The sequence below is a fragment of the Cydia strobilella genome, chromosome 6 (genome assembly GCF_947568885.1).
Source record: "Cydia strobilella chromosome 6, ilCydStro3.1, whole genome shotgun sequence".
In the NCBI taxonomy this organism is placed as follows: domain Eukaryota; kingdom Metazoa; phylum Arthropoda; class Insecta; order Lepidoptera; family Tortricidae; genus Cydia; species Cydia strobilella.
Window position 1 is genome coordinate 21,395,603 of NC_086046.1, and position 14,333 is coordinate 21,409,935.

Here is a 14,333-nt window from a genome sequence, read left to right on the forward strand (position 1 = left end):
TTGCACTGCACCAATCGCAGGCAAACTTACTGAAAACGCCTTCGTTGGTATGGCCACGTTAAACGACGGGAAAACGATCACGTAATACAAGTAGCCCTCAATCTACCAGAGACCGCAAGAGGCTGCGGCCGCCCTCCATATACATGGTGGACAAGTATAGAAAGAGACCTCAAGAAAGCCCAGGTGCCCCAACAGACAACACAAGATCGTAGGACTTGACGCAGGACAGTGAGGGGACCCGACCCCAAATAATGGGATCAGGATAGGAACAAGAAGATGACGAATTCGGATACTTATACTGGTTGAAAACCGGGTAAAGCAAGTCGGGCCGTGCTAATAGTATAATATACGATTACGGAAAAAGAAAATATTCAAACAATTCAAATATTTTGCCTTATTACAAAGTAGTAATAATAGTGCGAAAGTGTAAATGTATCTTTGACATCCACTGCACGTATTAGTTACTTTGACCGCCGCAACCCATCTCCACGTTTTTAACTCTTTGTAATAAAGTCCACATGTACTAACCAAAAATTTAATCACTTTTACTCAACTCTTATTCACTAGTTAATAAAGTCTAAATTAAATAAGCTATTGTTTGTGCAGTGGGACAGCGCAACCGAAGCACATTATGCGCACGAGCGCAAGGTGGCGCTGCTGGACGCGCTGGAGGCGCAATGGCGCGCGGCGCAAGAGGCCATGTCGGCAGACGCGTCATATTACGCGTCGTCTTATTCCTCCTGGCTTAGCTACGGCACTGGGTTCCTGGCCAATATTGTGGAGAACTTGCAGGTACGTGCTTTGATAAGATGGTGCTGGAAGCGCTAATGGACGCACTCAGGCACTCGTATAGCAGGAACATTGGATCATCTTTCCTTTAATATTGATATAATGATCTAAATTATTTTCTCGTCCCCAGTTGAAGCTCCACGACGTCCACATCCGCTATGAGGACGCCGTCACCTGTTCCCCCCACGCCTTCGCCTGCGGACTCACCGCCGCCGCCCTCTCCGCTGAATCCTGCGACGCGGGCTGGAAGCGCGGCTTCACATTACTACCGGCGACTGGCGACGGCTGTTCCTTCAAGCTGCTGGAGCTGCAGCGGTTGGCGGTGTACTGGGACGTCATGCCGCCGAACGAGATGATGGCGGACTGTTCCATGACCGAGCTCACGGTGAGTGACTATTATCCGCTAGATGTCGCTGCGCCGACCGGGGCGCGGTCTACATCGTGCTAACGGGTGTCGACTTAGAATCTACGAGTAGTGAAGATGAATTCATAAGATGAATAAATAAAAAAATAAAAATAAGGCTGTAATTTTTACTAATACTGCAATTTTTCTGTCGCATGCACTGCACTGAATGCCGCCTGAGAGAGAGAGGAAGTGGCTGTCCTCTACCTTGAAAAATCTTTCAAAAGTTTTTGAAATATGTGTTTTATACCCAGGAACGCATGTCCCAAACATGGCTCGGCACCCACCAATGGCTGCTAGCGCCGGCGACGGCGACGGCGCGCGTGCGCCGCGAGCGGACCGAGCAGCCGCTGCGCTCGCGCACCCGGCCGAGGCTCACCGCGCACTTAACGCTCGACACCGTGCTGCTCAATCTTACACAGGTAGCATCCTGTCTAACTATAGACCTTACTGCACAAACATAAGGTCCAGTTTAGTGCTCTGTTTGTGCTACACTCATGAAGAGGTCGGACGGAGCAGCCGCTGCGCTCGCGCACCCGCCCGAAAGGATCATCGAATGTGTCAATTTCAGAGTTTTTAGGGCTGCAATTTTTTTTGCGATTTTACCGAAATGGAGCATTCGGATGCTTAATTACCAGAAAAAAGACGTTGCTTTATTGCCACCATCTTATATTTTCTGGACGTAAACTAGTCGTGTTTCTATGCAGAGGCAATACAGCGAAGCGGTGGGCTGCTCTCTAGGCCTAGAGCGTGTAGCACGCCTGCGCGAGTTTCGCTCCCTCCGCCCCGCCGTCCCCGTGCGGCAGGGGGCGCGCCTCTGGTGGCTGTACGCGCTGCGGTGCCACTACCCCGAGCACACCTGTGAGTACTTGCTGTAACATTGGTACTATTGAACCTTCGTGTTGGTCTATCAAAAAAAAATAGTTTTGAAATATTGACATTGAATAAAAAAAATGTGCAAACATAGTCAAAAAAACTTTTAATCCTGGTCACGGCACCAAATGTAACGGTCTAATATTCAAATATCTCGACGTTACTTTTTCTGCGACACTTATACTGAACTGGCTATTGCAGACTTTATTTAGAAATATTAAAGTTTATGATCAGTTAACTATGTCAACGATGATGTAAGAATCTTCTTTCAGGGATGGAGCCAGCGCCGACGTGGGGATCATGCTTAACGCAAGCGCGAGCAGCGCGGCAATACGTTGAAATCTGTCTCAGTTTGCTATCCAACCCCGCTGCCACCCTACCGCCAGATAAAAAGGCGGCGAAAGATGAGTTCGAGTGGAAGACCCCTCTGCATTTACTCAAGCCGCTGAGAGAGGTAAAAGATAAAAAGGAACTTCACTTCACGGTACATTTTGCTTCGAAATGAGTTCTCGATTTTCTTTGCTTCATGGGCTATCAGATCCCGTCATCTGCTTTTTTGGGAATCAAAATGGACTTTTTTGTAGTCAACTAACAACACTTATTAGTCGATTAGTTTCGCACCCGTTTCCGTTAGCGAGTTTCTCAGATTGTAAATTATTAGGTAGGTAGAACTCAGTTTTTGAAGATTACAAAATATTGAGTTGTTGTTGTTGTTATGTTTCACAGATTGCAATGCGAAAAGTCCCCCTCGCAACTCCAGTGTCCACCCCCGACAAGCCCGGCGCCCCCGGTCGCTCCATGCTCGTGCAATGGTTCCCGCAATGGTGGGGCTGGTACGGCTCGGCGCCCGGGCCCGGCGCCCCGGAGCCCGGCCCCGACGCCCCTGAGCCCGCGCCGGCGCCCGGCGCAAGCGCGCCAGCTGGCGCCCCGCCGGGTGCCCAAGCCCCCGCCCCGCCAGATTTAGAGGAGGAGATATTGGATGTAATCGCCGACTCGCTGGAGAATAATACGATGTTGAAGAGGGATACCGTGTTTGGCAAGTTTGAGTTCGTGCTGAATAAGGGGTGCTTGAATTTGTGTATGGAATCGGAGGCGGAAAACAAGTGAGGACAATTCCTATTTTTATTTATGTTTATTAACTTCAGATTGTTTTGTCTGTTTATAAAATAAAGCACCCATTTGTTTCCCATTTACAAATAGGTAGTCCATATAAAAGCTTTATGTCGTTAGAGCTAAACATGTCTTCGTAGAACTGATCTTGTACCCATGCCTTTATTTCACAGGGAGCCATCTTCTCCCGGTTCAGTTCGGTCAGATGGTTCAGAAGCGGCCGTGGGGCTTGAACTCCAATTCAGCGCCGTTGCCGTCGGGCTAGAGTCCCGCGTACGCGCCGGTTCTCACGCCCTCCACGTATCTCTAGGTGGAGTGTCACTTCGAGAACGCATCACCCCCGGATCTTTGTTCCCTGTGCTGGTCGCGCCGGCACCGCTCGGTACAAGAAGCAGTGTGGGCAGACAGACTGAACAGGAGCCGCTCTTCCAACTGCTGTATGAAAAGAGGCCATTTGGATTGAATGCGGATTATAAGTAAGTGAGCGAAATCTAAGGTTGCACCCATTAAATAGGTGTCGATGCCCAGCCTAGAGCTTCGTGGAATTGTACAAACTACATGTATATTTAGACCTTCTTTAGACGAAGGTTTGTTCAACAGTTGTCAGATTATCGATGGAGTGTCACTACTCACTACCTGTGTGTAGTTCTAGACTAAAATGTAGAGCAGGCAAAGAAAGCATATCAGTTTCCGACAATTCTTTCGACGCGCCGCATAATTAGTGAACCCTTGATTGACACTTTGTTGACACTGTTCGTGCAGGTTGTGGGTGAAGTCGGCGCCGCTGGAGGTGGTGTACTGCTCGGCGGCGGCGCGCTGGGCGCAGCAGTTCGTGGCCGCGCCGTGGGGCTCCGCGCGGCCCTACGTGGCCGTGCGCGACCACACGCGCGCCAAGCTCATCACGCAGTGGGAGCACATGCTGCACCCCAGTGTGGTTAGTAATAGTACAGTTCACACCCGAAATATATTCTGCAGGGCTTCTTGTACAAATCAGTACAAATAGTAATATCATTAATGGGGGAAGTAAGTGCAGAAATGTAAATAAATAAATAAACAAATTTCTACACTGTAGATTTTGACTTAGCTTTTGTTTTTTAGGGCGAGCGAAGATCCTGGCAGGTGGAATTAGACATCTCAGCCCCTCAGATCTTATTCGTCGAATCACTAACTGATCGAGATTCGTCGGTGCTCGTGTTGGACTTCGGTCGGCTTCGGTTGGCAAACGCAGACGCGATAGACCCTGTGCCGGATAGTGGGAGCGTGGATGATGAGGGTAAGGACTATGTCTAAGACAGAAGGTCGAAATTACCTTGTCGGGCATGTGAGGATTCTAGCAGGTGGGATTGAACATCTGAAACATCTCACCGCTACATTATTTAATTCGTTAAGATCCGATTGTGTTAGTTTCTATCGGTGTGAAAATGTATAAAGTTTTTCACGGAAATAAAGTCCGTTTGTGTTATATTTGATTGAAAAAAAAATTAGTATCGTTTCGTAGTCTTCCCAATTATTCCATTATTAAGGAACTGTTATTTAACCTCTCGCTTTGCACAACTACGATATTAGGTCACCAAAGAGAAATAAATTTCAATTCAAAATTTGAAAGTAGTTTTTGCTTGGTATATATGGACACCTGGGAGTTGAGGTTAATCCAATCTCAAATCATGTCTTCTTGCAGAAATGTTCATGACGCCATGTTCCACACCGCCGGGCAGCCTACTGTCGCCCGCGTCGCCGCCCGAACCCCCGGCGGTGACTCCCGCGCAGCCTGGATTACTCGCCATGCGTTTACACAATCGATTGTACGATAGGTACGTATGCCTGTACGTTATCGGAAGTTGAATAGGGACCCGGGATGACATTAAATGTTTACTTGTAAAACAAACAAAATGCACGGAATGATAAAAACTTTACTCAAGGTAGAAAGAACTTTACTCAACAAAAAATACGTTTATTTATCGCATCGACATAGTACTTACAGAAAATAAAGAAAACATAATATAAAAACAAATAAAAAAAACATTGGACGTTAAAATAACACTCGCCATAATGCCGTGGCAATCCGTAGCGCTTATTTTCAGTCGGTGCCCGATATAAAACTACGAATTAGTGGCGACCTGGCGACACATACTCCAACGATAAAACGTAGTGTTTTGTGTCGAAATCGTTTACACAATTGGTGCCTTGACCAGGATAGTTTTTAAAAATGTAACATTACATATAAAAACACTGTGTTTGTGCAGATACACGATAGAGTTCAGCGACCTCCAGATCCTGGTGGGGCGCGCGCGGGACAACTGGAAGTACGCGCATGCGAAAACCACGTCGTCGCTGCATCTGCTGGACAGGTTTAGCATATCACTGCAAGTAAGTACTCCTTTTTTGTGAGCAATAGTATGTAAAACTATTTATACGGGGACAGCACAGGAATCAGGAGTCCCCTGTTTATTGGCGCGAAAAGTTAGTCATGCTTAAGTGTCCGAATAAGGTAACTAGATGGCAGACCCCTAACGCGCATGGGCCCGTGCCTGAACTGTAGGGGGCAGTAACTGTTTGCGTGAAGTGTTATGTCAAGCATAAGTTTTTGAGTCGGTGCCGGATCTTGGTACCTTGGAGGTGGAGGATGCTAATTAAAACTCGAATAGAGATGACAAAAGATGCAAAAACAAGTTTTTGTAAACAATCGTCAGAGCGATATGAAGATATCTCTGTCTGATCTGAAATTCCTAAATGAATTAGGTTCTTTTTGTTGCCTTTTAATTTCGTAAAAATACCGGAAGGAAAGATGGAGGGAATGGAGTATCTCGATTTTCTATTTAACCATATAATCCCCATAGGCGGAGCGTCGCGTAGTGCACACAACGGACCCACAATATCCCACGGCTACCCTCTGCGGGACATTACCCGCCCTGGTGGTGCATCTCAGTGAACAGAAGGTTTTTGCTGTGAGATCCGTCATCGCGAGCTCACCATTATTTGCTACTGATGCGTGAGTATAGAAAAAGCTTAGACGGGAACAATTTATTAGGTCTACCAGGGGATTGATCGTTGAATCGATTGAACTCAATTTGTTGAAAATTAACATTCTTAAGTTTTTCGTAAGAAGAAAATCCGCATTCACAGAATTTTGTATTATAATCATTTATTTTTTCCAGCTTTTTTGTGTCCTAAACTTGGTAGGTTTCTGAGAAGTTTTAGTTTTTTGATGGGAGTATGATCGATGAGCATCAAGCTTCATCAAAAATTATGGAAAACAAATTTTACTAAATACAGTTATTATGGAAGAAATAAAGAATGTTTCCTCTCAGCAAATTAAACTATAACAACAATTTAAAATTGTTTTGGAGGCTCAAAAATGTTTCCAAACTGTCTAATTTAATTGTCAAGGTTAATTTTTGATTGAAGAATTTCAATTCATATCTACACAGGTCCCGTAGCGATAGAACCGAAGGCTCAGGCACCGATGAACCCGACGGTGTATCTGAGAGCAGCGAGAGTTCCGACAGGGAACCTTCGTCGCACTCCTCGCACAAACATGCTACGCTCTTCATGCTCCAGTTTGCTATTGACCAGATGTCTCTAGAGGTGTGTACAGCTTTATTTACTTTGAAGTTTCTAAAGAAGTTATGCGATTAAGTTAATATTTTTATAAATAATCACTGTACAAGTAAAAAATAATGTGTCCCTATATCCCTTCTCATTTATAAAAACAAAGGTGTTAAAGTGTCATCAAAATTGAGATGATGGATTACATTGTCTTTGAGCTATTACAGAGTAACCTCTCTCCTGACTAAAAGTGCCGTTGAAAGGCGAGTGCTCCCTTTCTATATTGTTATGGCAGCTAGCTAGAATAGCGCGAATACTTTGTTTAAAAATATGTTGCGATAACGTGTCGAATGAAAATAAAAATCCTGGTCACGGCACCGAAATGTAAAAATACCCCGATTGTTGAAAAATATTTATTTAACCCATCGTTAATTCTTTCGACTTTAATCCAGGTACAATCCCGCGGCCGCAGCATCGCCGAAGTCCAAGTATGCGGGGTCAAAGCAACGGCCACGGCGCGACCTTCAGAGCTGGCGCTAGCGCTGTCCGTACACTCGCTGCTGCTGGTGGACGCGCTGCAGACCTACGGGGCAGACTTCGAGCTGCTGGTCGCGAGCCACAAGCACGTGGGGTCAGTAGATAGACCGAAGTCTTAGCCCGTATAGATAACCTTACACCAGAAATGCTGGAGTTTAGTGACCATGTTATTAGAAATGTGCTAGGCTGGCATTTTTCTAAAGCACCGGTCTCCAAACTGTGACCCGTAAGCCGTATACAGCCCGCGAGTCTGTCAAATCGGTCCTCGAAAAGTGATGAAAGTTTCGTACACTGCGGCTCGCCAGAAAAATGGAGAAGCTTTCGATCTAGCACGGTAACTCCGAGTCCGTTTAACTCATTGCTTGCATTTTTCGGAGGTATTGGAACCCGATGGGGTCTAGAAGATTGTTGAATGTGTACGTTGTATGTTGTATGTACAGGATGGACACGGCGTCGGGCAGCATCCTCGGCTCGGAGCCCACGTCGCCCACGTCCCCGACGTCGCCCGACGCGCGCGCGCCGCCGCCGCACGCGCTGCAGGCCGCGCTGTATTCACTCACCGGCAAGAGTAAGCATCCGTCTCATTTTTACCCATTTCTCATTTCAGGCATAATACGATTTATCGATCACACGTGTCAGTAGAATTTTTATTTCAGGTTCAAATAAGATCAGACTTTCGAGAAATGTGACTCGTCTTAAAATTAATCACGAAATTTTAACTGTTGAATATATTTGTATTGTTTTGGAAAACCTTTTAGTTTCTTGCGGCCTGAAAAAATTCAGATCCTTCCCTTTCACGGCTCCCTGTATGGCGTTGATCTGCTGTGCATTACCTTATCTCAAAAATTCCCACAAATTAATTCATAATTTATTTATTGCATCCATGGTTGTGTTACATTTAGTATTATTATTATTCATTTATTTTCATAAGACACGGTACATAGGTGTTACATTGAAATATTACTGCCAAACTGCGAAACAGTTACATAGTAATTTGCCGTTACATAGTAATAGCAAAGATAGATATAACTCCGTAATAAATGGATACAGTCTAAGGAAAAAACGTGCCTCGAAAATCAAGAAAATTTGATTCTCGATCAGAGGGCGCTACTAGCTTTGGCCTACTTTCGTATAGATGGCGTTGACGGTTTCGTTTGTTATTTAACAATTTTAACGCATATCAGTGAAAGAACATGGGTCAAAATCATAAAAATAATTAATGCAAATAAATATATCATTTATCCATATTTAAATACATTTTATCGTATTTTTATAAATCTTAATTTTTATTTTTAAAGTGTGTTGATAGATCGCAGTGAATTTACTGGGGTTACAAAATTTACTATGACAGTACCGCTCTAGTATAAGTTACTCTATGGTAATACAGTTAGACAGACAAGTCTGCAACGTTTTTGACAGCACACATAATGCAAGTGTTTAAGTTTTAAATTAAAATTTTTAAATTTACCTCGAGTTTCGAGGACGGCGTTGTCCCCGTGGTCTCGGAGAAAACTGGCTAAAGTTACTCTAGTAAGTTTCACATGAACACTATAGGCTATTAGGCTTTTTAGGCTATTTGGTATCCATAGCGAAACCAAAATCTATGCGTTCTGTACCATAGATCCCCCGGAAGCAGACCGCACCAGCCCCGGTCCGACCTGGCCACCCATCACCAGCTGGAACACCAGCAACACCGCCTGGGGCTCCACCAGCAACTGGAACCCCAGTAACTTGCAACCTTACAATACTGGAACAACTAACTGGAGCGGGAACTGGGGCGGGGCGGTAGACTCCGAAGCGCTGATAGCGGTGGAGCTGACGCTGGTGAAGGGAGAGAATGGCTCCGAGGACTTGAGGATAGCAAATATATTGTTCAACAATTTGGATATCATTGGTAAGTATACTTATATTTGTCTGGGCTTCCAAATCTCGCGACTCCTCTGAATCTCCTTGGCTAAACACTAGGACTTCAGCAACTAGCGACTTTTTTACAGCCTGGCAACGTCAGATTTATTGAAGACTTGGACCGAGACTAAGATTCCGACCACGCTAAGTTTGCACCGACTTGGCACTCTTAGTAGTGACAATGTATGGCCGTGTGATACTTTTTATGTAAAACTTGGCGGCGGGATTCGAAATTATCCCGATAATTATGGTCTTTGATAATTATCCCAGGTATGGATGGTGCTATATTTATTTTCTTTGAATTCTTTAGTAAATTTTAAAATCTCGTCTTAGAATCTTCGTAAATTTTAGATTATTATCAAATCGATAATCAGGCATAAAAATCACGATAATTATCAAGATAATTATCGCGATAATTATCAAGATAACTACCATTGATAATTATCCTTTCGAACCCTGCTTGGCGGGCGACTTAGCGTGTCGGGTTCTAGAAGTATTAAAATTAATAACTCTATGAGAGGTACTATAATTGCCCTTTTTAGGGTTCCGTACCCAAAGGGTAAAAACGGGACCCCATTACTAAGACTCCACTGTCCGTCTGTCTGTCACCAGGCTGTATCTCTGGAACCGTGATAGTTAGACAGTTGAAATTTTCACAGATGATGTATTTCTGTTGCCGCTATAACAACAAATACTAAAAAGTACGGAACCCTCGGTGGGCGAGTCCGACTCGCACTTTACGCTTTACTTTACTTTACTTTCGGTTTTGTTTTACTTTTTATTCTTGCAGCGAACCAGGAAACTATAGTGGAGTTGATCGGCTTCACACAGCGGGTATTTGGCAGCAGTGGGGCGAAAAAAGCTGAGCCAGCGGAGCCCCCCAAACCTACGCCCTCCACTGAAGATGAGGTCAAGGTAAAATTTATATTTATTTATTTATTGAAAACACATTTACATGACATTAAATTGTAAAACTAATGCGCCATGAAAGTTAATTACATTTAAATTACAACTAGTACTATGATATATTTACAACACTAAATTACTACAGTTGAGCATCTATCATCCATCCTCTCACAAAACCTCAGACATTCACTGCACACAGCCGTCTATCGCCACGCAAACATATCGCAGTCAGTAGCTGATGTCAGGAGCGCATTCAATAGTGTGAGAGCACGAAGAAGTGGCGAGTTCTTACGCGACACAGTGCGAGCCGCCGGCACTGCCAATAAGTCGCGTCGGCGGGGCCTGAGAGCCTGGGAACGTCAGGGACAAACAGTCGTACCAACAACCACACAGTCGTACACACAGTCGTACGTACCTAGTCGTAGTCGTTTATGTATAAAACCTGTAGACGCTTGCAATGGAACATTTTGTTGAAGAACCATATTGTAGTATTTTGAGCTTGAATTAAACGCAGGTTTGGAGGAACACTTGTTTAATTTAAAATATTAGGTTATTCTTACAGACAGTTCTTATCGTTGCGGAATATGGACGGTATAGAAAGGACGACAAACGACAATCTCTTATGGTAGAACTATTGCAAAAGTGACCAGCTTTCAGCTGTAAATAGGTGGCGCTAGGTAGGCTCTGGGACATAGAAGGCAACAAATAACCCGACCAAATTACGTAGGTTGTTTTTGGTATTATTTCGGTGTATGGTGGCGCCGCCTAATTACTGTTTTTTGATGGACACTTTTCATACATAGAGATTTTGCTCCTTTATATAGTCCCCATGTTGCGGAAGCTTTCCGGAAAGAGGGTGACCCATTTGACATTACATATGAATTTTTTAAAGATGCGTTCGGAAACGTTCTATACTGACACATTTGTTTCGGATACTATTACCACAGATATTACACCTATAGGGAGTTTAATTCCATTACATTGCTTAATTTAATTTATAATTTATAATTTCTTTATTAAGATAACTAGGATCCATTTTAATAATAGGAATGTCATTCTTATTATTAAAAGTTATGTTTTGTAGTTGACCAAAGTTCCCGAAAAAGAACTCAACCACCCATGTATTTGCAGGAGGTGCGAACGGAAATCACCTTCGACTTCCACCGTCTGGGCGTGCTTTTGTTGCGGGCGGCGGTGCATGATGGCGCCGTGGTCGCCAAGAAGATCGCTACAGCCACCGTCAGCGAGGCGCGCATACAAGCCACCGTCGGTAAGTGTGTGTGTGTGTGTGTGCGTGCGTGCGTGCGTGCGTGCGTGTGCGTGTGTGTGTGTGTGTGTGTGTGTGCGTGCGTGCGTGCGTGCGTGCGTGTGCGTGTGTGTGTGTGTCAGTTTGTTATTGCTGCGAGCAGATTGCCACCGTCAATCAGGCATGACCTGTATGCCGTCGCTGGGGCTTATGAGTATTTATACACATAAGTACATACATTACTTGACGTTTTCAGGTATACCTAAGAATATAGGTACCCGTTTGTGTTAAGAGAAGTTACTGTCATAGAGATGGAACTGGAGATTGGTCACGAAAAATGCGTTTTATAATCCAATTTCAGCAATAGGTAATATGACGCGTAACTCTGCGTAGGGGCGCCAGGGCCGTGAAACAAGAAAAATTCTTTATCTAACGTCTGTGTCACTCTTGCATATTCGTGCGATAAAGAGGCAGATAGCGAATTTTCGGATTCGCGTTTCTCGGTAGGTCCTCTGTAAGCAAACCGCCTTGATGCATGAATGTCATATTTTATTATCTCTGAAAACTTGTCAAAAACCTGTTAAAGACCGTATGTATGACCGTTTGTTTCATATTTAAATAAATAAAATAAATAAATAAAGGTAGAGTATGTATAAGTTACTCTATGGTTTACTAAAAAGGCTGGTCCTGCACTCTGGTGGCAGAAAATTGCAGTAATATTCCCTATTGTATTTATTGTATTTAATTCATACACATATAAGTATATATGTATACGCAAAAACACTTTCATGATATAACTTAAATAAAAATGGCTTAATTATCATAACACAATGGATTCAACTTTAGACTAATTACAGGTTCTTAACTATGTAATTTTTTTTGCAATTCCCTACGATTCCTCAAAGCTTTCGTGCAGTGTAGGAACCTTTTTTGTAGATGCGTCCCGCGTGGAAGTAGACGGGTCCCTCGGCGGCGTGCAAGTGGTGTCCCTGTGCGAGGGCGCGGGGCTCCACACTCGAGTGTTAAGCGCCGGCCGCGCGCCCGCGCACGCGCCCTCCGCGCACGCGCAGCCCGACCAGCGCGCGCTGCTCTTCACCATCACCCGGCGGGTCACTGCAGACGGTGAGCCATATCATGTATCATGTATGCTAACAATTTATGGATCTCAGCTATCTGAAAATAATTTTTTTTTTTTGTGATGATTTTTTATCTGTATTGACATTTGTATATAATAAAAAAAAATACAAAAAAATACAAAAATCTTTATTTGTTTTAAACACAAATTGCAATGATTTAGGTGATGGAGCCGCCCGGTAAGCAAAAAATTGCCTGTGTCGGTAAATAAGTGACGACCATAATATAAATTCGTATAGATTAAGTAAAAATAATTCATAATGTAATTTAATATTATGAAATAAATAAATCTAAATCCAAATCATAGGGTATTTGACTGTATTTAAAATAAATTATTTTACACCATGCATAAAATAAAGTACCAGAAGATTAATCGAGAGACGTAGACAGCAGTTATTTTTAGATACAATTTCTATTTTAAAACTCGTATAAAACTATAAAGAGTAGGTAATTTGATTGTGACGTCACATGCTAGTGTTTTATATAAATTCCATAGTAGCAAAATCGTTTTGACAGTTCGAAAAAAGGAAAACTAATTTGACTAGTAGTCAAATACCCTTTTGTCCACCTTAACCGATGACCAGTGAAGAGTGTTGTTGTTAATAAATCACTTCAATTAGCTCCCATACATTTTTTTTTAAATTTTGTAATCATAATTTATATCGTTTGTACACCAAAAAAAATGTACTTTAGGTTTACACTTCACATTATTCTATAAAAAATATATTTTAAATATTGAGCGGTTGAAACGCTCATATTTTTTGGCGCGAATTCGACAGAACGTGATGACGTCACACGTTGGACGGTCCAACTGACGTTTGCTACTAATGACACTTATGTGAACATTGTGAACTAATCTGTCGAACGCGTGACGTCACGTGACGTTTCGCTCACTAGCTTCTCGCGGGCAATTTTTTGTACTTTTTATTTATTATTTTAAGTAATTCAATGATAATTTAATAACGGAACTGCATTTAAACACGATATAACGGTAACAAACATCCGAATAAAAAATATTTCGTTCAAATATAAACTTTCATGCATGAGCCTAATTATCACGGCTTCTGCCGATGCGCCTTCGGCTATTATCTCCCGAAAAAAAGTGTTGTATTTAGACACTAATACTAGCTTGTGTCAGAAGTAAAAACGTCTCGCTATACATAATCTTTTTAAATACATTTACAAAGTTACCTCCAGGTCTGTTTCTTAAGTATGTTGAGTACATTTGTACTTCAAATCCATTTGTATATGTGACTGTTTGTGTTCTAAATAGACTAAAAAAAACTGTATTGTATTGTTTAACAGGTGTGGAAGCTTCAGTGGCACTACACGTCGCCAGCGTATGGGTGACACATTCAAGTGCCTTACTACGAGAGCTTCGCTCCTGCCTCACAGAATTCAAGCAATACCTCGCTAACCTAGCCCGCTCGATCCGCGCCGCTGCCCACGACATGGCCGTCGGACTCGTAGCCAGGTATTACCCACAATATTTAATTAAATCAATTAAAAATACCACATAATAGACTGCGTACGGTCGCCATCAGATATATCGGAGCGGCCAAGGCGCTCACAAATATCTGAACACGCCTCTATTGTCAAGGCGCTAGAGTGCGTGTTCAGATATTTTTGAGCACCTCGGCCGCTCCGATATATCTGATGGCGACTGTACCTACAGAATTATTCCTGTCTGAGAGAGGATTGGAACCAGTTGTATCTCCCTGCAATCGCGTGCCAAGCGGACAAACACGATCGCCTTACACAGTTTGATTTAGTAACGGATACTGTCGCATATAGCTTTTTAAGATGTTTTTTATTGTACGTTTTGTGATCTTCTAATTTGGTGTAATTTTGTGTATTTTTTGTCATTGTGAGAATTTTATGTTT

General features: G+C 43.2%; 1 protein-coding gene across 1 annotated transcript in view; it reads left to right on the forward strand.

The window, feature by feature from the left end:
* LOC134742311 (intermembrane lipid transfer protein Vps13D) overlaps positions 1–14,333 on the forward strand; it is an 87,117-nt gene that overhangs the window by 5,980 nt on the left and 66,804 nt on the right. Inside the window, exons 3-22 of the mRNA XM_063675362.1 lie at positions 607–792; positions 920–1,174; positions 1,447–1,614; positions 1,900–2,053; positions 2,338–2,519; positions 2,792–3,156; positions 3,379–3,651; positions 3,938–4,109; positions 4,274–4,448; positions 4,854–4,986; positions 5,419–5,542; positions 6,013–6,164; positions 6,604–6,760; positions 7,174–7,352; positions 7,699–7,826; positions 8,880–9,152; positions 9,954–10,078; positions 11,201–11,339; positions 12,252–12,437; positions 13,749–13,923. Of these exons, the coding sequence (XP_063531432.1) occupies positions 607–792; positions 920–1,174; positions 1,447–1,614; positions 1,900–2,053; positions 2,338–2,519; positions 2,792–3,156; positions 3,379–3,651; positions 3,938–4,109; positions 4,274–4,448; positions 4,854–4,986; positions 5,419–5,542; positions 6,013–6,164; positions 6,604–6,760; positions 7,174–7,352; positions 7,699–7,826; positions 8,880–9,152; positions 9,954–10,078; positions 11,201–11,339; positions 12,252–12,437; positions 13,749–13,923 (3,701 nt within the window). The remainder of the gene's footprint in view (positions 1–606; positions 793–919; positions 1,175–1,446; positions 1,615–1,899; positions 2,054–2,337; positions 2,520–2,791; positions 3,157–3,378; positions 3,652–3,937; positions 4,110–4,273; positions 4,449–4,853; positions 4,987–5,418; positions 5,543–6,012; positions 6,165–6,603; positions 6,761–7,173; positions 7,353–7,698; positions 7,827–8,879; positions 9,153–9,953; positions 10,079–11,200; positions 11,340–12,251; positions 12,438–13,748; positions 13,924–14,333) is intronic.